At 37.8% G+C, this 25,728-nt stretch overlaps 1 protein-coding gene across 2 annotated transcripts in view; it reads left to right on the top strand.

The window, feature by feature from the left end:
* The window catches only part of ARFGEF3 (ARFGEF family member 3), an 83,853-nt gene that overhangs the window by 15,439 nt on the left and 42,686 nt on the right, over positions 1-25,728 (top strand). For both annotated transcript variants that reach the window (XM_060753444.2, XM_060753443.2), the window contains exons 3-10: positions 10,084-10,165; positions 11,066-11,197; positions 19,291-19,359; positions 20,169-20,291; positions 21,221-21,263; positions 21,654-21,732; positions 24,899-25,003; positions 25,271-25,586. In XM_060753444.2, the coding sequence (XP_060609427.2) occupies positions 10,084-10,165; positions 11,066-11,197; positions 19,291-19,359; positions 20,169-20,291; positions 21,221-21,263; positions 21,654-21,732; positions 24,899-25,003; positions 25,271-25,586 (949 nt within the window). The remainder of the gene's footprint in view (positions 1-10,083; positions 10,166-11,065; positions 11,198-19,290; positions 19,360-20,168; positions 20,292-21,220; positions 21,264-21,653; positions 21,733-24,898; positions 25,004-25,270; positions 25,587-25,728) is intronic.

Genomic DNA, 25,728 nt, shown 5'->3' with positions numbered 1-25,728 from the left:
GTCGTGTTGCCATAGCATGTCTTCATATGGGGATATTCATATCATGTTGAGGTGATGCTGGATTGCAGTCATTGTCTCAGGCAACAGAGCCTTTAAGAGTCCTCTATTTTCAACAAAAGCCTTATCTTTTTCAATAGACAGAAAATAGGCTCACAGAGGGAATGAGAATCCAATTCACTTTGGAGCATAGCCAGTATTCATCATCTACAACTAGAAAGGGCAGGGTTTATGCATGCTGATGACATCATTCCAAACTCAGCTTGACAGGAAAGTGAAATTAAGTGCATTGAAGCTATTCTGTTTCATTTTGCCAAGTGTACAAAGAATTCAGGCAACTTCATTCACTGGCCACATGCAGGACTGAAGCTCTACTTTTCTACATTACCAAAACTAATTAAAAGTAATGGAGTAACAAAGGGGATTTCCTAAGCCAACATGCTTTATTAAAATATTGTTAACTGCTGTCAATTTGACTTTGACATATGGGGTCCTTATGAATGAGATGCCTCTTCATCATTTGGTCTTCAACAATCCTGCTCAAGTCTTGTAGACTCAGGGCTATGGCTTCCTCAATTGATCCTATCCATCTGGAATTTCCTTGCTGCCTTCTACTTTACCAAGCATGATTGTGTTTTCTAGTGAAAACATAACAGAAAGAAAGTCAGATTTTCCAGATCCACTCATCTCTTTACTTGGGGCAAACATCCATTGTAACAGTCAAGTCAATTTGAATCAGTTGAGTATGCTATTTTAAAGAGCTTGTGGATTCTTTGTCCTTTAAATATATCTGAAAATCTCGTGTGTAATCTTTGTTCTACTGCATCTCTTAGTAATGTTGGAGACTTTGAATCAGTGTCCTTCTGTCATGACTGTCTCATCTAATCTTAGGTATTACAGTTTTATCAGTACTTCCTAGTGAGTTTCAGAAAGAGGTGTGGGAGACATCTCTTCCATCTTGTGACCTCTGAATATTGGGATGTTCTGGGTTTCTGACTTGTGCCCCCATGTTCTTCAACATATGTATAACGCCAGAAATTTGAGTTTTAATATTAGCAATGTGGCAATGAAGCTCAGCTCGACTGCTTTTATCCACTTGGATTTGTAGAATGATAGATGTAGAAGGATATGGAAAAAATGGAAGAAAGTGGGGTGCCTGATCTCAGTGCTGCATGAAATCAGCTCTGAAGACAGTTGCATTTATCTTAAATTGTCAGGTGTGCAGCTTGGGCGTACTCCTTGAAATACTATATCATAGTGCATGTAGCATAGTACATGTAGCACCTTGGACACTTGTGTCCCAGCTTTATCTTTATTTGAAAGAACTGGACCTGTTCGTTGGTTAGCTGCATACACTATGACTCTCAAACCCACTCCTAATTGGTTTCCAAGGAGGACTTGTTGGTTGTTGGGCCCATAGTATAATTTCCATGCTCAAAAGTGAACTCATACCAAAATCTGTTTGCATCATTGCTGTTGCTTTCATATACAATTCCTCTTTTCCTCTAGTCTGGCAGATGAGGACCAGCTAGTTCTGTTTAAGAAAAATATATTTGCCTTCATTGTTTCTAGTTTCCGAATTCTACTTCACCCTACATCTCAAGATCATTTCTCATATTTTCCCATGATGTTTTTCAATATAGTCACATTTCATGTAATGTCTATTTTTATACTTTCCTTCCAGTCTTACGCTGTTCCTGCAGCATGCTTCTAATGCTTGTTCTTCTTGACAGCACCATGGTATTAGTGATTGTGCATTTTGTGTGGGTTTTTTAAAAATAAAAAACCTCTCTTGTTGAACAAAATATAGACCCAATAGGTTATCTGTAATATTTACCTGTTAGTCTTTCTGAGCAGTATACCAATATTAAGAGGCTTATTCATTTCAGCTTTCAGCAGTAAATGCCTATCAACGCAACTTTGATTCTGACATAAGCAACCTGGGTTGGAGGCGGGGGGAATAGTCATCCCTTTTCCTCTCTTTCAGCCTTGCATTTCAATCCAGCTTAGGTTGCTATTAGCAACACCTAGGCAAAATTTGCAATTTTTATCTAAATATATCCTATTAAGTTCTAGGTGGAATAACTAGGAATTTAATTGGAAATCTCTTTCAATCTCAAGCCCCAGATTGCGTGTGTGTGTGTGATCCTAGATTTGATAACAATACAATGTTTCAATTGCCAACCTTTCCCCATAGTAATAATATTTGTTTTTATTGGAAACGACACTGTCATATATTATGACTGACAGGTTTCCTGTATATAAGCTCACATCTTTTTCTTGTTATTTGCTGTCAAGCTAGTTTTGACTGACAGTGAATTTATGAATGAGAGACCCCCAAGAGCCCCAGAAATCAATTGCCCTTCTCAGGTCTTGCAAACATAGAGCTGCATCATTTTTGATTGAGTCTAGCAATCTATAACATGCTCTTCCTCTTTTCTTCGTCTAAGTTTCCTCGAATGATTGCTTATAAGGGCTTATGTCATGTTATGACTTGCCTAATATGCAGTAATCTCATTTTGGTCATTTTGGCTTTTAGTAATTTGCTATAGGACCCTATTTAGTTTTTTTAATGGCCCATAATATCGATTAAACTCTCTCGTATCACAACAAGTCAGATGAATTGATTCTCTTCCCCTCAGCTTTCTTCAGTGTTCACCTTCCTCAACTATACTTAGAAACTAGCAATACTATGACATGGGTAACTCTGACCTGATTCTGATTTTCCTCAGTACCCAAGGTTAAAAACATTAACATTGTGTAATTAAGTTGTTCCAACATTGTACAACCGAATTAATTTGTCTTTGTACTGCAGAATTGGGGTTCATTAGTTCTTGTGACCCACCATCCTGGGTTGATTTTTCCCCTGCAACAAACAATCTGAATACATCCATAGAGTAAAGAACATGGGGATAAGCTACCCTTTGCCAAACAAAACCCCTGCTCATTGCATAAGTAGTATTACTAAAAGTGGCATTTAGAGGCATTCATTGGCTCTGGCAATGAATGTATGTGTGCTTATCTGCCTTCAAGTCACTTGTAGATTTATGAAAACGTCTGAATTGCATATGGTTTTCTTAGTCAAGGAATATCCAGAGGTGGTTTTTCCTGTTCTTTTATCTGAAATATAGCCTACAACATCTAATGTTTGTTTTGGCAGTCTCACATACATGTATGAGCCTGAGCTGACCTTGTTGTACTTCTAAGATCAGATAGGGATCTGGTGACTTTAACGTATTTAAGAGGTAATACATGGCTACTGTAAATGGTGGCCATAATCAGGTGTTCTAAGGTTTATCCAGTTCTCCCTCAAAACAGTTGACATCATGACATCTTGTGACTGCAAATTAACTGACATTGACAATTGTGTTATTGTTTGCCTGATATTGCAGCTTCGCCATTCAAGTAACTATCCACTCATGGATGCAATTGTAAAAAAGACACAAGCATTAGCAAGGCTACACCTAACTTCTTATTCCTCAGCACTATTGCTTCCACAGCACTTCAGAGTTGGTTTAATTTATCATTTATTTATTTACTCAATTTGTACCTCACCTTTCTGTATCCCGAAGGGGACTCAAGGCGGCTTTACATATGGCAACTATTCAATGCCTTTGGACAACAAACAGTTGGCATATATTTAAGTTAAAAAATTAAAATTAAATGTACACTAAAATATATAAAACATTGCATTCACTTTTAAAATCACACCATCCTCAATCATAACTATGCTACACAATGTTTTCATGTGTGTTTGAGCTGGAATATATATTTAGTTATGCATACAAACACTTAAACATGTAAATAACCACCTCCATCTTCCACATTACATGGAATGTGTTTCATTTGCTGTTGAAGGGATTTAATTGAAGTATGGCATTAAAATTAAAATTTAAAATTGGGATCAAGTACAGTGGGCCCTTGGTATGCCCAGGGTTTCTATAACCCCCATCGAAAGCAAAGTCCATGGGTATTCAAGTCCCATTTTATACAGTGACATGGTAAAATGGTGTCCCTTATATAAAATGACAGCGCCAAGTTTGCTATTTAGATTTTTAAAAATATTTTCAAGGTGTGAATGGTTGAATCTATGAATATGGAGGGCCAACTGTAATTCATTACTAGTAATGGTACTAGCTCTAACAATATCCTTTCTGAAGCAGCAAGGAAGACCAGCTGTAGAGTTGTGTTCTTGGAAATATCAAGAAAAAACAGATTAAGCTTTACAGAATGTTCTGACCCACATCATCTTCAATTTACTGATGTTATCTGCTAATCACAATAACAACCTGAAATGTAAGGTTGAGTTTTCATCTGATTAGTTTTTAGTTTGTCATTGGTTTGTGATTTTCCAATATGGTTTGATGCTGCAGATTGGCTAAGAATTGGGTTATATATTTCCGATTCTCTCTTTTTGCTTGCTGTATGTGTTGAACGTTGTTCCTAGGTAGATGTTCCCAAACTGCTATAAATGGTTCAGAGGCAGATAATTGAGAAAGACATCTGGACCAGGACTGTGTAGTTAAATAAACATCTGTCCTCATTTCACTGGCAAATGGCCTCCATATCTCAACCCAAAAGGAAGGGTACATTTTCCCCTTCTATGCAACTGGGACTCTTTCTTGGTCTCAAGCAATGGGCTGAGGCAAGATATCCCCACAACAGATATGGGGATGAGTTACTGTGGAGGGAGAAATAGTGGAACTAGTTATCCTTTTGAAGTAATGCTCCAAATTCTGCTTAAATCTGCTTTAACCATTTGTCCAGCAAAGCTCTTCAGTATGAAACGAAGCCACAAAGCATGTTATGCTGTGCACTTTCACAGTCTGTCACATCAGTCTTTGTGGATGGCCAAAGCTGTTAACATTTTACAGATGCTGTAAATTTGGAGAGAAAAGGATTGGGTTGGGGCCAGTTCCTATATCCATATCCATTTTCATTCAGAGCTTGAATTAATGAGCCTTTGATGTTCTCATCACATTTAAAATCTTTTACTGCTAGAATGAGGTCAGTGAACTTTCATTTTACTATCCGTTTCTCCTAGCCAATGACAGTTTTTTGTGACCTTGCTAAAGTTGTAGATTTGAGTTGACTTGCCATAAAGTCTCATCCAGAAGGACAAATTAATAGTTCAGTTAATTCCAAAAAAAGCAGAAGCCAGTGGTTAACAGTAGTGCCATCAACATTTTAATAACTTCTTCAGTAAGTTCATGCAGGAGTATTTCCAAAGTCATGTCTCTTTAGATCATACTGTCTATGCAAAAGTTATTTGGGGAAGGCAAGGCAAGCAGTTATTTCTTAAGCATTCAAAGAATCAGCAAATGGATTGTTCCCACTCCCCCTCATTCTAATAATGGAAAATGGCCATCTTGTCATATTTCTTACTATACCTGGAATGAAAAATATTGTATTTCATTGCATAATAATTGCACCCCTCCCTTTTCCCCTTTATAAGGGGGTGTGCAGCTATTATGCAGTGAAATTTTGGAAGGCCTATGGTGCCTCCCTTGCCTGACAGCCAAAGGAGGACCCATAGGCCTCCTTTGCTGCTACCTATGGGCAACCAAGCCCTATGGGGCCTCTTCTGACTACCAGCTAAGGGACATCCATAGGCCTCACCCACTGGCACACGTGGGCAAGCAAGGCCTACAGGGCCTCCTTCCCTTACAGCTCCCATAGCTCTGAGGGGTAGGTGCATTTTCATCTGCTCCTTGGACCTGTGAGGCCTTCCCCTTGGACCTATGAGGTCAGGCATACAGGCAGGGGTGAAACTATTAAGCGATTAATTAAAAACTAAAACTGGGACCCCAAAAGGGAGCACAACTATTATGTGATAGTGACAATTTTGCAATGAAATACAGTTCCTTGGTTCACAGGATTCTCTATCTTCACTGTAGGTGCTTGTCTGTTCTTGGTCAAAACATTGTATCTACTACCATAAATATGACAAGTCTTGTTACATGTTAAAAACTAGCAAGTTTTAGCATAATCTGAAGTGTACTACATCCACAAAATCCCCCCAAAAAATATCCAAAATAAAACTGATTAGTCTTTAAGGCTATCTAAACATATAAAGCAGCTCCATGCATCATATCTCCAAACACATTTTTATCATGTCATTGTTTCCTAAAGTCTCCTTGGATATTTGGATGGCACAGAATCATGCACATGTGCTGTCAACTTTCTTAGATTATGTATACAGGGATATGTTTATAGCTATGGACCCAGACTCCTGGGGAAAGTGAGAGGAGGATAGAGAAACCAGGACATTTAATAAGCATCTGAAAAAATGAGATAACAGAGGATTCTTCAGGATTGTTTCTGCCAAATCAGGACAGTTGGAAAGCATGTTTCCAGAATGTCCTTTATTATTTTGGGCTTCAAAGATCTCTTTGAGGACAAAAGTGAATAAGAAACCAGTCAGAACAAGTTTATTTAGAAAAGCACTCCCTTAGTCCTAAAATACTCCAGGGACAAACAGATTAAACTAGTTTGAGCCCAGGAACAGTACCACAGACAACCCTTGGGGTCCTACTCATTGGATAGGTGAAACATCCTAGCCATGGTAGATTAATTTTTTTCAAGCATGAGGATTTTTCAGTCCCACAAGTTGAGTCTCATTCCATTCCTCCTTTTATTCCTCTACTCAAATAGTACATGAAATACCAACAATAAGAAAAAAAATCAGGAGATTCAGGAATATAGTGGTTGGGGGGGGGGGGGGGAGAGAGAGAGAAAGAAATGAATGTTTCTTCTTTCAGGCTTACTGGGATCTAAACATATTAGAAAAATAATCTTCCTTGCCAGTTCATCAGAAGTGGTCTGGGCTTCTCTACCAGATATTTCCTTGGAAATCCTCGACAATGGTGATAACCTGGACTAGAAATGGTTTGCTACAGGAGAAGAGAACCATTAACAGATTATTTCTAAAGACACCTTTTTCAATGACCTGGCAATGCAACAATGCCTGGTTATCAATGATAAAGCTGAAGCCTAAGGGGAGTAATGCATCACTCTATAATAATAATATAATAATAATAATAATCTTTATTTATACCCTGCCACCATCTCCCCCACCGGGGACTCGGAGCGGCTTACACGGGGCCAAGCCCAAACAACAAATTACAATACAAAAAGACAAAATTACAATAAAATAAACAAAACATTAAAGTATAAAACATCAAAGCATATAAACAATATACATAGAACATAAGAACCAGACATAAGGACAAAGAGCGGCTGCATGTACATAAAATGGTTTAAAAACTCCGGGTGAGTTAAATGGGTAAAACTAATTGTAAGGAGGACTCATGGAAGGACGGGATAATAAACAAACCAACGTACAAGGGGGTGGGGGGTGGGTGGGAGAAACTCCTGGGAAAAGAACGCTGAGGGAGCGATAGCATGAAGTTGTGTGGCTACTCTCTGAAGGCGCAACGGCAGAGCCAGGTCTTGAGACTCTTTTTTAAAAGTTTCTAAAGTAGGGGCTTTCCTAATCTCTCCAGGCAGTGAGTTCCAGAGTTGAGGGGCCACCGAGGAGAAGGCTCTCTCCCTTGTACCCACAAGACAAATCTGAGAGACTGGCAAGGGTGATAGGAGAGCATCGCCCAAAGATCAAAGAGTTCAGGCTGATTCATGGAGAGAGATATGGTCACGAAGAGTGCTCTAGCACTCTGTTGGCATGGTGTGATCATTTTAGATATCTTAAATGGTGTATAAATTGACTAAATGAATAAATAACTTACAGATTTAAAATTTAAAGTTATTTGTAGTTCTGAGCTGACCAACCAACCTGATCTTTCAGGTGATTTTAGATGCTTTCCAGTTAAGAGGCAGATGGTAATAAATTTCATCAATGTGGCAGGAAGTGAAAAAATGGCCATTTGTTCAGTTAAATGCTGCAATGGGAAAAGGAAGGCTACAGTAGCATGAATCACATCTTCAGCTCAATGCTTTACTCGGAAATAGGAAGATAGGTAATTGAATCAGTCCTAGGTTTTAATCCACTTCATTGCATTGTTTTATTCACTTTCAGAGATTTATGACAAAATCTAGTTTTTTATCAGTTAAAAAGATGGCAGATGAACGCTCAGTTGTGGTGCAGTGAGCCTTAAAGAATGCATGTGGCTCTCAGTCGTAATGAACCACAAGCTGGCTTGGTTCCATTGGGTTATATTTGCTTCCTTTGCTATTGAAAAAGTAGAAGTCTGGGTGGTTGCCAAGCAGTCACAATGACAGCCATGACAGATAGTTGTATTTATGGATATATTCAGGGTATAGATAAGCAAAGCTAGAGCTAGCAAAAAGGTTCACAACCTGCTCACGTTCACTCTGCCTCCCCCTTCACTTGCTATGTCTTTTATACTTATCATGACTGTCAAGTATAAAAGCTTTGGAAAGGCCGTGAGGACTCCTCTTATACTTTTGAATACTGCTCCTGGAACTGTCAAGTCTATGTAGGCAAGCTTTTGACAGAAATACATTTTTAAGTCAGGTTAGCCCATAGCAGGTAATTTCCATGTCAGTGGGGTAACAAAGCCACTCGGGTCTTAGTATGAACTATAGAGGAGCTATCCAAGGAGCTAAGGAGGTCCAAATAGATCTAGCAACTTGGATAGTTCCTTTAGATTTCAGACTAAGCCCACAGTGGATGACCACCTAATTGTGAGAAAACTCACCACCCACCATTGGTAGTACTTTAGAGCAGCACTATTCAAATTGGTGGTTGATCGACTGGTGCTAGAGCCTAGAGTGTTTTGAGGAAAGAAAGGGGGTAATTATGGCAAATGTGCACAAATACGGTGCCTATTTGTGGCTTATTAGGAAAAAAATAGATCCTAGTCTCACACATCAAATAGCTAGGGGACCAGCTTTACCATGAAGCAGGGTAAGTATTTTGCTTTTCATGCCATGTTCAGGGCAAGCAATCTGTTTATTATCATTTATTATTTAAAATTTGTTATTGTGGAATGTTCCAGCTACTTTCTAAACGTAATGCTTAGACTAGAGGAAGACAACACTATGAGGCTAAAAGCTATCCCCCTGATCCATATTGGCCCCCACACACCAAATCCGAATATCTCATTTTTCTTCAGTTATTCTGGATTATATGTGACTCTGGGATGCTTGTAGAGCAGGGCAGGGATGTTTTCATATGTTTTCACATATTGTGGGGCAAAAATGCCTCAAAATGAGCCATTTTTAAAAATTGAAGTCCAACAAAGGACTTCAGGGGTCACAAAAGTGGGCTCCAGTAGATGCCTAGAATCCATAGCTCACAGTTTGCTCAAACCATTCTTCTCTTTGTTTACTATACATGGTCTTTGACTGAGGAAGCTGTCCTATTGCTCTAACAAATTAGAAAACAGGCTCGTTCTTGAAGGATCCCTTTTCAGTGTTGGAAGCCATACTCTAAATCACTCTATGTAATGTAGTGTTGTATCAGCAATTTGACAGAATTATTTAAAATCTTGATATATTCAGTAATATAAATTCATATCTGTAAGGTTGCCATATCACCAAATAGATGTCAGGAAAGGAACACACTTGGTTGAGTGTTGTTGATAACTTGAGGTGGCAAAGAGTGAAGAAAAGATTTTCCCTTTTCTCTTTCTGTATGTCAAGAAAAGACAATGCAGCACATAGTTTGAATTCCAATGTAACATTGCTGGTGTTTGTTTTTAAATTTTGTTCTACTTTTAAACTTAGATAACACTTCATCCAGTAAAAAGGTCTATACATTTACTCCTTTCCACCTGGAGAACCCAGCCAAGACTGGTCAATACAGATGCAATATTGACTGATGTTGAAATCCCATTTAAAAGACTTACAGCAGACCAGAGTGGTGTGTGCTTTTTTTCACCCAGATGCTGCTAGACATCACCATTTGTAAACAGAGATGCTTTTTAACTAGGATTTTCTAACCAACTTCAGTCTCTGGTTTTGAAATTACAGCTAATTGCATTATGGTTGAAGTTGATTCAGATTAACTAAGCTGAATTTTAAAATGAAGATGCAGTTTCAAACTACCAATTTCTGCTGATTCCTGAATACCGAGCAAATGTTTCTCTTTTCTTTGAATACTAGGGAGAAGTGTCTCCTTCCACTCCAGCTGGCTTTGGAAAGCAAGAATGTGAAGCTGGCCCAGCATGCTCTAGCAGGGATGCAGGTATATGGGAATGAAGTCCAACTACATTTGGATATACTTGTGACTTCAGAAATCTAGATTGTAGAATTATTGGGGTTCAAATGTGAAATGCTACCTTTTCTTAGAGCACAGTATAAAACCACAGTCTTCCTTCCTGTCTTAAGGTTGTTTCATATGCCCGCTGATTCTAGAAATCCTTTCTCAGTTTTAGAGACTGGATTAGTTGAGTACTCTGTGTTGCTTTTGTGTAAAAACTTTCACTTGTTCCAAAATTGAGTACTTTTGTTTGTAACCTGGTTGTCAAATTCATCTAGATTATATTGATAATTTAGAGCAGGAAGGATAAAAATGTGCCTGCTCTTCTGTTTTGAGTCTTAGAAAAATTGTGACTTCCCTCCATACATAGGCAGAACACCTATCCTTTCTTTTAACTTAGGTGACATTGACTCAGTGCAGGGTGTCGGCTTCCATATCATTGAAGAAATGAAGCTTCTATAAGCTTTTGCCAGAACTGCAAAGGAGCTATCCAAGGTGCTGAATCTCAGGCACAAACCCTAGTTTCTGCACCTTGGATAACTCCTGCAAGAACCAGAATAGATTCACTACCCCAGTGACATAGAAATAACCCACATTCACTACGTTGTTCCAGATATAAAGAAGCTTGCGTGTCATAACTTATAGACAAAGGAATATAGATAGATTTGATAATGATTTAAAATAGGACATGTTCAGTTCATGCATACATTCAAGTGATTTATAGTCATGTATCTCTGAGGCTTTCTTCCCCCATAAAAACCTGTCTCCAATGACAAAGCTTGAAAAATAAGATAATTTGGTTGATAAATATGGTTGCTATAACAGTATTATGTTCCAGGAAAAGCAAGCATTTCTAAGGCTAAACAGATCCATATTTCTTTGTAGAAGCTACTCTCTGATGACCGGTTTGTATCCATGGAAACAGACTCTGATGACAAGCAGTTGCTTAATCAGATGCTGAATGCAGTCAGAGTGACTCCTTCCCTCAACGAAGACCTGCAAGTAGAAGTGATGAAGGTGAGCGTTTTACAGACGTCAGGCCTGGCAGGCTTGCAGAGGAGACTTCCTGTCTGACTCAACTTGGTAGCTTTTTTAGAGATGTCTGCATTGTTGGCCAAATTTCCTATATTACAATCCAAGTCAGCTGATTGTATTTTTGATGCAAGTTGAAATCTGCTTTGCCAATATAAGCTTGAATCTGGAAAGCTTCAATTCATTCTTTCATGGCTACCCTACGTTTAGGTCAGCAGATGTTTAAAAAACACCATCTAAATTCTTATATTGGGAGAAAGGTTAAATAGAAAAAGCACATTAAAAATAAATATCTGCCTACATTTGCCTGATCTGTAGATATGGAAGGGGAGTAGGCATGAGTGTACTAGTTTGTCTCCTCCCTATCATAGCTGTTTGTTTGTTTGCATATCTATATATGCATGTATATGTATGTGTATACACACAAACACACACACATTTTATAAATGAAAACACATTACAAAATACATACTAAAATACTTGTATCTACCACTAATAAATGAAAATGAAAATAATATAATACCCAAACTAAAAATAACTAACACTAAACATAAACACCTAGCCTACAATACTACCTCCTTACACACAGAAACTCATAGAAGTTGTCTTCCCAAGATCTAAGCCTAAGTGTTTTCACAAACACATGACAACAACAGGAGGGAATCCTGTATCTGTGAAGCTTCTCTGTGTGATATATCCTGATGGCCTCTAGAGACTCTTCTTCATAGGAGAAGTGACAAAAACAGGATGTCTATATGTGAACCTAGCCTGCTTCATGTTGCTTTCCCTTCTTTTGTGTAGCCCTGCATGAATGACTGAATACATAGGTCAAATGTTGATTGAACTTGAATACCCTGATATTCAAAGGCTACCACAAAAGAGCGAGGGAGTTCAACACGTTGACCACTAAGTGAAATCCCTGGAAAATCATGATTCTTGCTCACATGGAAAGCCCACATATGATCAGGAATTTCTCCTCTTTTGGCATGTTGCCTTACAATTGAGGAAAGTTATGACTATGTCTATGTATTTACCTGCTCACATAGGGAAATAAGGGGGAAACGTAATTATGGCTCTAGTGCACAATACACGTGTTTTGTTGTGTTTTGTATCAGGCTTTCAAAACTTAACAGCATGCCAGGGGGCCTAGACTTTGTTCACAATGTACCTTTGGGAGGAATAAGAGGAGAAAACCATGGCTATGTCTTAAAACCAAATTACCAGAACCCTGTACAGAATTGCTCAGATTGGCTTGCTTTTGTTAAAAGCATTAAGAAATTATCTGCAAACTTGCAAAGATATACTGGAAATGCACTTCCTTAAATTAGACTCTAGGGAGGAATAGCCTTTACTGCTGTGTTTGCAAGATGCTTTTAGAGTGGAGTAGTGTTTTGTTTTTCTTTTTTCTTTTTTAAATTTTCCTGTTGGTGTGCTTAAGTTATTGAGCTCCAGCTGCAAGATCTGCCATCTTGATGAGAGCAGCACCAGATTTAGTCAGCAGGTGGAAAAAGAAGAAACCGTGTACCACCTTAAAGACTGTTATTTAGGCTAACTTTATATTCGCAAATGCTTTCATGGATCACTGTCCATTTCTTTATAGAATGAAGCAGACTGATATAGCTAACTCTCTGAAACAGAGTGATACAGAGCTCTCTGTGAAGATTAAGTGTCCACCTTTTCTGCAGTGTGTGTAAGGGCCCTTACGCTTTAATCCACCTACTTCTTTTCTGGTTTGGTGTCTGTCACACTTATGACCATTCAATGGGTTGTTGTTGTTCAATTGTTCAGTCATTTCTGACTCTTCGTGACCCCATGGACAGCTCACGCCAGAACTCCCTGTCAGCCGTCACCACCCCCAGCTCCTTCAAGGTCAATCCAGTCACTTCAAGGATGCCATCCATCCATCTTGCCCTTGGTCGGCCCCTCTTTCTTTTTCCTTCCATTTTCCCCAGCACAATTGTCTTCTCTAAGCTTTCCTTTCTTCTCATGATGTGGCCAAAGTACTTCATCTTTGCCTCTACTATCCTTCCCTCCAATGAGCAGTTGAGCTTTATTTCCTGAAGGTTGGATCTTCTGGCGGTCCAAGGCACTCTCAGAACTTTCCTCCAACACCACAGTTCAAAAGCATCCACCTTCCTTCGCTCAGACTTCGGGGAATACCATTGCTTTAACTATGCGGATCTTTGTTGCCAGTGTGATGTCTCTACTCTTCACTATTTTATCGAGATTAGTCATTGCTCTCCTCCCAAGAAATAAACATCTTCTGATTTCAATGGGTAGTTCCTTTTTTTTTTCTTTTTGTGTTTTGTCACCGCATAGTAACCTGAAGTTTGGAAATGTTGCCCTGAGTTTGCTTTTACAAGATTTATAAATAGTTGAAACATGATGTAAGGAACAGCACAAAATAAAACAAACCACTCTGCACAAACCATTCATTAATAAATATTTTTATAGCTTTTTTTTCTGGAGGGACCCCCAAATTGTTTGATGCTTAGCCTTTTTAGCAGATAGAGCTTTCTCTGCCATTTTATCACCATGCTAGTGAAAATATTGGAAGACTTAGGCATTCTTCCAGGTCAGAAAACAACTGACATTCCAGAGTTACATACTTTCTCTAGAATGATCTGAATGGGATATTGGGTGTCTATTTTCCCTGATGTGCCTTAATCCTGCACCATTCAGTGCCCCAGAAAATGTGAAACTGCTGAGAAGGCTGCTACATGCAAAGAAGAGAGAGAAATGGAAATAGCTAATTAATCCCTGCTCAGCTTTTTCCCTCAGCTACTGTCAGTAGTGACCTTTTCCACTATTTATGAGACTTTTTTCCTTACTGTTAATTAAAGTGATAAAGAACCCCTGGGCTGGCGCTATGAATACCTCTCACAATATTAATAGACAGTGTTCCTTGTTTTTATCCTGACTCTAAAAGACCTAATTTTCATAAATTTAGTGGGTCTCTGTGGTGTGTCGATCTCATGGAAACAAATAGAAGCCTCATATGTTTCCAAAAGTATAGACAATTACACATAAAAGGACATGATTAAATAAAGATGATTAATACCTGTTTTCACTTGATGACCATCATAGTCACCTGTTCTATTTGAAACAGCTAAATGTCCTTTAAATTGAATGGTATAATAAGTATTAGTACTAATTTTCATATTGTTTTTCACAAAGAATCATGCTAATTCCTTTTCATAGATGGTGGTAATGTAATTTACCTAGTAAGAAATTGATGCTTCAATTTCAGATTTTCCCCTTTTTGAATCTTTCCAGAGTTGTTTGTGTACATAATTGCAGCCTAGTCTTTTAGCCTTGTGGAACTTGGGAGATCCAGGTTCAAATTCTCATTGGGCCTTAATATTGATGAGGTGACTTTGGGTTAGCCAGGGGAGAGTAATATATTCTGCTTTAAATTTAGGAGTGTAATTCATTGCTAATTTCATTCTTAATGGAAACAACAAATAATTTTAGAAATGTTCATCCTGTTATAAGAAAGTATTCAATTACAAATCTATGTAATATTAATTATTGTGTAGCCCAAATTTTACTAGCATGTTTGCAAGCATATCATGGGGAATCTTGCCAGGCCTTATCAAAAACAAGATATACTATATTCACAGCATTCCCTTTATTTACCAAGTTTATAACTTTATCCAAAAAAACAAGAAAAAGATTAGTGGCAGATTTGTTTGTTTATTTTTGAGAAATCTATGCTAGGTTTTAGTCATTGTGGTATTCCTTTCTAAGTACTTAGAGACTGTCTGCTTACGGATCGGCTCTAGAACCATTCCTGGTGTTTATGTCAGACTGAGCAGTAACTACTTGGGTCCTCTTTTCTTACCTTTTTGAAGCTGTGGACAACATTTGCCCTTCTCCATCTGCGTGGGCTTCTTCTGTTCTATCAGAATTATCAAATATTATTTCCAATGGCACAGAGATTATTTCTGCCAATTTTAATACCTTTGGATTCAATCCAAATTCATTTAAAGTATCCAAGTATTCCTATACTGCTTCTTTACCTGTTCTGTGCTACATTTCTCCTTCTGCATCACCTACTCCATTTTCTCCAGGAGGCCTCCTCTCAACATATTTGCCTAATCATATTTAACAGTGAAGCTCTTGCAATTAGTCTATTTTTATAATAAAAAGCATAATGCAGCTAATAGGCTAGTTGCACTGGAACAGTGTCATTTAAAAATCCATAGAAACTGTATCGCTTGGTCTACCACATCTTTCAGGCTAACAGAATACATAGAGGCTGTTTTTATTATAGGAATAAAAGATTGGTTTTGCTGTCCATAAAGACAGGAATTCATTACAGTAACCATAAAGAGTGTAATTTGTAAACGAAGACATCTGGGAATACAAATAAGGACACAAAATGACTACTGGCAATTTGCACATAGGTTATTCATTTTTTTAAAAAAATCAAAAACACATTTTATACACCTCCCGGAAAAAAGTGTTTTGGGATACATTTTTGCTGTTTGGTTGGAGATGGGAAAAGTGTAATTTTAGGTTGCTGCCATGGTCAGTGAAGTGCTTTAAGTAGAGGTGTTATGTGTTTTCTGCTAGAAGAGTTTGTTCATACTTTCCTAAATCAAATATATATAACTGAAATCAGCAATGCATGGTAATATCTCTTGTTACCAAACCATGAATGTAATAGCCAAGGTCATAATCTTTTAGAACAGGAAAATAATTGGGTTGTTGTAGGTTTTTCGGACTATATGGCCATGTCTAGATGCATTCTCTCCTGACGTTTCACCTGCATCTATGGCAAGCATCCTCAGAGGTTGTGACCTCTGCCATAGATGCAGGCAAAACATCAGGAGATTATGCTTCTAGAACATGGCCATATAGCCTGAAAAACTTACAACAATCCAGTATTCCAGCCATGAAAGCCTTCAACAATACAGGGAAATAATTTTCCATAAAAACAATTTTATATAAAACATAATTTTCCAGGAAAGAGCCACTAGATGATGAAAATCATTGATGGAATACTGTCTGGATGCTTCACATGTCTGGTCACTAAATGGGAAGCTGCCTGCTTTGTTATAGGAATATATTTCTGTGCTTCTACCCTCCACACTGATTCTACATTGTTCATATTGTTCTTGCAGTGTCATAACTCTGGATTCAACATTTATTTCCAAAGGTATTTAGAAATGTCTTAAATAATACTCCCAGATCTCATTTCAGCACGACAACTGCTGTTGTGCATAATTAGACATTTTTCTTAGTTTCCTGACTTAAGTTATCCCATAGACCAGCAGATTAATACATTCCTTTGTCAGGAAATATTCAACATGTCACACACTTTTCAATTATTCAATTCCTGATAAAAGACTTTGTTCAAGCATTGATCACTCTGAATAATAGTTTCCAGCGATGGCAGAATCTTTTTTACGACTCTGCGGATATTTATCCACTTTATAATTAAACATGCCATGCTTTTTATACTGAGAAAGAAATACACAACAATACCTTCTGAGCTATAAATGTTTTTCTATATTTCTTTTGCTGTTATATCCCCCTAAAGCCAAAAGAGAGAGAGAGATGAATGAGATTATAATTATGATTTCAATAATCAAAGGCAATCCTGCAATCCAGTCATTGAATTGTTGTTTGAACTCTGTTCAATAGTAATTAAATTCTTGATGATCTGCAACAGCATCAGATAAGAGCTCCATAGAAACAGTTTATTGACTCTTGGTAAATAACTTGCTGTTTTATGTGGTTGTAATGACCATAAAGTAATGATATTGCAAATTAGGGGATACTTCTATGTGAAGTGGAATGAGTTGTATGGTTTTTCTAGTATATGCAGGATAAAGCAAGAGAATCAACAAGGTCACTTGAGAAGATGCAGAAGAAAGCATTGGTATTCCAATTGTGGCTCAAAATAGGGACTTCTTAGGGTCCTTCCAAACAAGCTCTATATCCCAGGTTCTGATCCCAGGTTTTCTGTTTAACCCAGATTATCTGGTAATGGGGACTCATATAATCCAGTTTAAAGCAAAAAACCTGGGATCAGATCCTGGGAAAACCTGGAATATAGGGCCTGTCTGGAAGGGCCTTTAGAGAATATCCTTGTCATCCATTTAAATACTGAAATTTCCCAATGCTAGAGGATTAACAGAAAGCATTAAATAGTTAGCTTTTGGTTAAGGAAGCAGCTGGGGAAAGCAAAAAATGGTTAGCTGTCTCGTATATCTCATTTAATTAATAATTTAATTATAACTTAATTCTGAAAGTAAGTTAAGAGCTTCATTCTGCAATAAAAGTAATGCTTAAATTAGAATCGAAGTCAGCCACTTTGGTTGGAAGCTTAATTAAATTGTTGTTCCTTTATGTTAAGAAATGTTCAACTTTGATGCCTTAATTAATTTTAATTAGCCTCTGGAACTAGGCACACACTCTAAATCTGTGGTGGGGATTGTAAAACTCTTCTGATGTTGTCTGACTGCATCTCCCAATAGCTGATGGTGATGAGTGCTGGAACCTGCAGTCTACCAAGGTCTGAAGAGCCTCATGATTCCCAGCCCCCTTTGAAATGTTGCAAATTAGCTGTTTGACACAGGGAGGGTGGCACCCCCAACCCAACCTTCCAGACAGACATCTGGTACTCAAACTAGAACTGGGAATAGTCGTATGTGTTTCTTAATTGTTGCTTTAGGCTATAGTGCTTCACCAGGCAATTCCTGCTAGACTTCTGAAGCAAAGCAATATCCAGTCCCTGGGTATCTAAAAGAAAGTAATTGAAAATGTGGCATTTATAGATGACTCCAAGGAATCAATAATATTGAGGAATTTCTGTTTGAAGAGCTAGGCAATTAATTTCACAGAATATGTACGTATGTTACTGGAGTTGATGGCCAAATAGATAGCATTCACGTAGTCTCAGAATGCAGACTAGATAACATGATATATAACATCCATCTGTTTTTACAGTTTTAGCTTTTCTGAATTATTCTGTTTGAACTGAGAACTGCTAAAAATGGCAGCAAAAGAGGTGACTGAAATTTATTCCTGTTTCATGCCTTAAAGAATTCTTTTCCAGCCTATCCAGATAATTATTGTTATAGTGTCTTTACATTTCTGCTTGATGTTTTATTGAAATATGACCATTTTCATACTACAGTGATTTCTACTGCTATGAAAAAAAAGACATTCATTGTGTTTTGTGCTCCAGGACATTTTCAGAAATCTCATTTCAGAATTTCCTTTTTAAATCATACTTCTGAGAGCATATTCATGCATGGCTTGGTAGATATATTTAATAACTAGAAAATATAGTAATATATTTTCATTAGTCTAATTTGGGGGTAGAAATCAGGCAGTATCCAGATATTATTGGACAGTAGTTACCAGTAGTCCTTGCTAGCAAAGCCATTGGTGAAGAATGTTGGGAATTGTAGTTCAACAACACCCAGATTCCTTTTGACCCCATCTTATGACTCCTACCCTTCTTCTCATCCTAGGACTGTGAAGGTGTGTAAAAGACCTATGTATATGTGATTTTGCTTGTTTTCTGACTAAATATGCTTCCAGTTGATGGGCATCTAGACTACAGTTCCCAATGTAGGATGGTATATAAATATAAGCCAGTATAATTAATTTGTACCCCTCTGTCAAGATGCATATAGTTTCCAGATATTCACAAAAGGCACAAGGAACTTTGTTTGCAACTCTATGCAGTCCTCCCCCATCAGATGTATTAGATTATCTGTCCAGACAACAATGGACAGTTTCTCCAGCAGGACATCTGGATGGCATCAAATAGGGAAAGATTTGATCTAATGATTCTTATCCTAGTAGAGCACTATCCAATTCAGACATCTTTGAATGGCAGACCCTTTGTATTTCTGTTCTTTCTTTTCACTAAATGCATTCATCTGTTCAATTCTACTGGGAAGAGAAGTTGGGTTTCATCTTCTGGTCTGTTTCTCTGATAATGTTGGGAGTGTGTGTATGTGCTGAACTTGTTTCTGGGTGAAGTTCACAACCTATGCCAGCAAAATCTGTTTCGGAATGGCATCAGACTAAAGCTTTTGCTGTTTGCTTTGCAGATACTTTTGTGTATAACATTCACTCCAACATTTGAGTTGAATGGGAGCTCCATACTTAAGATTGCTGAGGTAAGTGCTTTCTTTCTTCTGGAAGCTAAACTTGGACTGTTTAATAAAAAAATCCCATTCCCAATGGCCTTGGAACATGTTATGGAATTCAAACAGTGAGATAAATCTACATCAAAATCAACCTGTTATATGATTCTTTCCAATAGAAAGTGTCTGGAAACATATTTTTAAATGGATAATGGATAATGATAATAATAAAAACATTTCCAAACCCATATTGAACTTTGTCAAATGGTTGATGGAGAACAGGGGGCAGGGATAGGAGAAGCATCTGACCATATTCTTATAGACCAAAGATATTTCCCACAAAAATCTTTTGGAGTCTTCAAGAAGTCTTTGAAAGTTATTGCCTCTTGGCTTCTGGCTATGGGAACATGTCTAGGAGGAACATTTAAGAATTCTCAATGCTTCATAAAAATTATTTACCACAAAAACCCTGTAATTCTACATAATAATAGCAATATATTTTTTGCATTTTATCCATAAAGGATTTGAAGACCTTTAAAAAAAGAATTCTCAATAATAGAGTTGTGGTGCCTCACCAGAATATAAATCCTAAATTCAATAGGATGCAGCCATGAAGTTAAAGTGGAATCCTAGTACTATAAGTGTGTAGTACAAAAGGACCCTAAACTACATTGTAAAGCTCTGAGAGATTTAGCATGGAGACTGCTGCCTATAATTACTCAACATTTGAATTCTAGGCAATATACTTATATTGCTCATATTACTGATCTGATGTTATTGTCAGTATAAATGACTTTCTGCTGTCATTCCTCTGTCCACTCCACCCCCACCTCTCTAACCAGATTTGCATTGAGACCTATGTATCCAGCTATCATCAGCGGAGTATTAATACAGCTGTACGGGCAACTCTCAGCCAGATGTTAAGTGATTTGACTTTACAGTTACGACAAAGACAGGAAAATACGGTGAGTCTGCTGGCAAAAATGCATAGATCAGTCTTTCCCAGTTCTGCTGTCTCAGTTTGATTTAGAAATGTTAAAATTAGAACTGTAAACAAGCTTTTAAATGCCCCTTAGAACCGGAGTTTAGAACCAGTTACTTTTTGGAGTTATAGTTTCCTTCGTACCCTGGCCAGTATAGCACTGTTCTCACAGACTGGGATGTGTATGTATGTGTGTTCTGGGTAGTACAAGCCCCAGCAATTCTTTCTAGTTCTGTTCAAAACTAAGATGGGTCATAGTAGGCTTTAAAATTGTCCTTGATACTAGGTTTGCTTACCTAAGTAGGAACATAATTACTATCTCTGTCCGCCCTGTTTGAAAAGCAGCTTCTAGGATAACATATGCATCTGGGGAGGCCCTGCTCTCAGTCCTCGCAGATGCATTTGGCGGAGACGAGAGACAGGGCCTTCTCAGTGGTGGCCCTCGACTGTGGAACACCCTGCCTAGTGATATAAGACCGCCCCCTCCCTCCTGACTTTTCGAAGGAAGGTGAAAATCTGACTTTTTGAGCAGGCCTTCCCAAATACAGCATAGTTATACGAAATCATGGAACCATTTGATGACGCAATTGAATAATGACTTGACATGGAGACACTCATGATAATGTTTTTAAGGCTTTGTATGGTTTTTATGTTCTTATATTGTATGCTAATGTTTTTAACAGTATTTTATGATTGTTTTATTTGTTATAATTGTTGAGGCATCAAATTGTTGCCAATTGTGAAACACTCTGAGTCGCCTCTGGGCTGAGAGGGGCGGTATATAAATGGGTAAATAAATAATAAATATGCTAATTGCTAACTGCAAAGCAAAGAAGTAATCATTCTTAAATACTGTTGCTTTCTTTCTATGTGTACTAGTCACATTTGGTAAAAAAATATTTTCCTTAACAGATAGTCGAGAGTCAAGGTGTTCTTCAGGATTTCAAGAGCCCAGGTATCAATTTCATACATATTCAGTAACTTATTTCTCACCCTCCATTTTCTTTTTCTTTCCATCATGCCTGTGCCAAATTGACATGCATTTTGAATGTCCACATATCTTCTGTTTCCACTTTTTCAATCCTGCATTGATAATTTACTAGAATAAAAAAAAATATTTTTGACCATCATGGCAGCTTTCCTGAGCGAGCAATGTTGTTCTCTACCCCACACTACAATACTCAGAGCATTATAGTCACTTCCAGCCTTTAATATATGCTGTCATAATATAGCTATTACAATAAGTTAGTTCAAGCAGTACTGAATAACCAGAAACAAATAACTGGTACAGTTAGGACAATGTATGCATATTGCTGTTAATCTATTCTCTTTATTCCTTCTAAAGATTTGACAACAGAGTCCCTCTGTGATGATGTTGTCTCTGTCTTCACGGTTCTCTGTGAAAAGCTTCAGACAGTCATCAGGTGAGTTTGAGTTTTTCTGACCAACAAATGGCAGTAGTGGGGAGTCAACCATTCTGCCTAGATGGGATCTCTCTCTAAGGTATTCCTATGTAAAATTCAGTGGTAACTACTAGATTCCCTGTCAGTGGGTGCAGTGAATCAGCTCAAGGTTTTAGAATAAACTTTATTTTAAAATATTATTTTATTGTTATTTTAATATAGGACAGGCATCCTCAAACTGAGGCCCTCCAGTTGTTTGGGCCTTCAACTCCCAGAATTCCTGACAATTTAACATACACGTTAGGGCTTATGGGAGTTGGGTGCCCAAACAGCTGGAGGGCCACAGTTTGAGGATGCCTGATATAGGCAATATAAGTACCACATTCCAGCCATATTCAAAAGAGCATTAATATTATACAATCAGCTTCTATTGCCTTTAGATGTGCTATGTGAATGGCTGAAAATAATTCAGTACTTTGGATAGCTCCTTTAACATGTGGAGTAAAATCTACAGCCAATTCATCATATCTGTTGCTGGAAGCCACCACACCCTACTGGCTGCATAATGAGTCTGTTTTAGAATTTCAGTAATCCTAGTTTTTTTGTTTAAAATGAGAGATTTGTACTTCTGTTCATATAAAAGATATCTAGAAAAAGCACAGATAATATCACGAACACTTTCCATATTCTAGGGTACTGCTTCTTAAACTATGGGTACCGGCCCTAAATAGGGTTCTCTTAGCTCAGTGGTTCTCAACCTGTAGGTCCCCAGGTGTTTTGGCCTACAACTCCCAGAAATCCCAGCCAGTTTACCAGCTGTTAGGATTTCCAGGACTTGAAAACCAAAACATCTGGGGACCCACAGGTTGAGAACCATTGCCTTAGCTCAATGTTGGGGTCCTGAAAAAAGATTGAATGCCACTAGGTGACACTCACACAAATCTATTAAGCAGCATTTACAGTAAACTCTACAGAAAATGCTTCAGCTGTGCTTCATAAGATGCTTCAGCTGTACTTCATAAAATGGAAAATCGATCTGTTAAGCAAGCCATGAAAATGCTGTTTTGTTCTCAGCAAATGTTTGATTTTTATACCAAGTTTATATACCTCTAAACCTGGGATTGTGTAACCTAGTGGTTCTCAACTTGTGGGTCCCCAGTTGTTTTGGCCTACAACTCCCAGAAATCCCAGCCAGTTTACCAGCTGTTAGGATTTCTTGGACTTGTAGGCCAAAACATCTGATTGAGATTGAGAACCACTGATGTAACCATTTCTCAAGCAGAAAAGTTTTAGAAGCCATAGTTTAGGCTAATTCATTCAATCTAGGGTTTTGTGTAACCATACACTTTCAAACTAAAGCAATGTCTAAACATTTCCCATGATATTGGGGGGGGGGGGGGGCTTTTATAATGTGCTGAAAATGTTTTTGTTGGTAGTGTTTTAAATGGGTTGTTTTAAATTGATTTTGTTTTCTATAAATGCTTTTTAACTCTTGAATGTTGTGAATTGTCAAGTATGCTAAGACTATGTTACAACCAGTTATTGCAAACCAGATTGTGTTCCAAACTTGGAAATAGGCAGAATCACCATCATCTTTGGTTAAACTCAGTAAAGGAAGGCATGGGTGCCCTGATTTTGTAAGACCTGTGATGGGCTGTTGAAGACAGAGTGACTTGAAGGTCTCTCATTCATCAGGTCACCATTAATCAAATCTGATGATAGCAGTTAGCAACAATAATAAGGAGCAGAATGTGTGTCTTAAGTGCAGATTTATGAGTCTCTCCTCCTCCTGTGAGTCATCTCCAGATTAAGGACCCCTGTCTCAATCCCACATTGTGCTGTAGATTGTTTAAGGGAGTAGTGGTTGAAATATTAGTCAGCTGCTTCCCAATTGACAGAGAAACAGATCCCAGTCATTTGCAGGGTCTGCTTCCTGGTAAATGGAGATTGGAGAACTTTCACAGTTTTTATGTAGCTTTAAACTAGGGACTAGATAGGGATTATGGAAGTGAAACAGTCAAGAAGAGTAACAGAAGTTGTAGGTATACATTTCTAAACTTTATCTAAATAGCAATAGCAACAGTATTTTTCTTGTATTTCCATCGAGGAGTTTCATTTTTCTTCTCTGTTTACTTCTGTTAATAGGACAGCCTCATTTTAAATAGAATAGCCTATAACATTTTCCAATGTTGTCTTACTTCTACTCACTCCCCCCTCCCCAATGCATCTATTAAAGCAATCGCCATCAAGTTAATCTTCTCCTTTGTGCTGAGACAATGTTATTTGTACTTTTTGTTCTGCCATGATTATTCCACAGTCAGCGTGCAATTAGAGTTCATTTAAGTGAATTGGTTCTTGATGTACTGTGCCACAATACATGAAGAACATCATGGAAAAATTAATTGAGAGGTGAATCGGGTAACCATAGCTTATGTGTATTGTAAAAACAGATGTTTACTATTCCCACTAATTATCATTAACATTCTTTATTAAGTTTGAGGACCATTATTACTTGTACATCTGTAATTACATGCAGACGGTATCTGTCTGTATTTTGAATTTAACATGTTTACTAGCAGTAGCAGTGTTTATATCTGTATGCCTTCTTAATTATTATAATTAATTATTATAGGATCGTTAGTATCTTTTTTGACATTATTATTAATACTAAATAACTATACGTATTTCTGGCTGTTGTAACCTGAGTAGTTTGCTATTACATACACTGAACAGTATATAGTTCCCAACATGTTCCCCATATTACATTGAGCAGTATTTATAAGATTATTCCCTTGATTGTGACTTACTGTCACAATAATGTAACCCTGATGTAATGGCCAAAAGGGATCATGTCAGAGGAGGAGACAAATGCCTACCTCTCTCCTGTGGCACCCATTTGCAGAAACTTACCCTTTTTAATGAAGTTAAGTGAAGTGCCTGACATAATTCAAATTTTATGAGTGAGCTATGCCATATGCCTCTTGCTTGCATGTTCACAGCAAATCCATCTTTCTCTTTAGGTTGAAATGGATTCTGGATTATTGCATTCAACTGCTTTCCCCTTTATTTTCTTGATAATCATCCTTTTACATTTTCCTATGAAAGAGGATGAATGACCATGTGCCTTTTTATTGCCTCTGTTTAGAACCAACAATAAAACATTATACATTTCCCTTCCATTTGCCAGCGAGAATCAGCAGCTCCAACTTCTCTACCTGGAATGCATTCTGTCAATGCTGACCAGTTCCTCTCCTACTATGCACCACCACAAAGGATTTACTGACCTCATATGGTAAGAAACTCTACTTTGAACAAAAGCTGGGTTAATTTCTCACATTGAGGCATAGCTGTAATAAAATATGTCCATTAAAATATTTTAATGTGGAAAAACTTCATTCTTTGGGGGATTTGATCTGCCAGGTATTAAACTGCATCATATCAACTTCTGGATAGCTTCCATTCTCAGATGCACTAATGAGATTTGGAGTCCTGCCCATATATTGTGTCAAAATCAATTACCAAAAAAGTGTTCATTCCATTCCTTATTTCTATTTTCCAGGAAGCAGTTGTGCCCAGCCCTCATAGTAATCTTGGGAAATCCAGTCCATGACAAAACCATCACCTCTGCTCATTGCCATGAGGCGGATGCGCTTTCCTCAGGTGTCTCTGATCATGGTCGAGGGTCAGGTTGCTCTTCAACAGCCCCTGCCCTGAGCAGTCCTGTGGCCCGGACCATTTATTACATCGCAGCAGAACTTGTACGATTAGTGGGGTCAGTGGAGTCCATGAAGCCTGTCTTGCAGTCTCTTTACCACCGCATGTTGCTGTATCCCCCACCTCAGCACAGAGTGGAGGCTATCAAGATCATGAAAGAGGTATCTCATGGGCAAGAGGTTTCTGGGTTTTTAATTCCTGGTTTGTTTTTGCTTTTCATGTTCACTCTAGTGAAAAGGCAGCAATGCTAACGTTAATAATATTGCTAATGCTAATAATATTTGTATTTGTTACCTGCCTCTA

The sequence above is a fragment of the Anolis sagrei genome, chromosome 1 (genome assembly GCF_037176765.1).
Source record: "Anolis sagrei isolate rAnoSag1 chromosome 1, rAnoSag1.mat, whole genome shotgun sequence".
Classification (NCBI taxonomy): domain Eukaryota; kingdom Metazoa; phylum Chordata; class Lepidosauria; order Squamata; family Dactyloidae; genus Anolis; species Anolis sagrei.
Note: the sequence above shows the minus strand (reverse complement) of the source record. Positions and strands in the feature narration are given on the sequence as shown.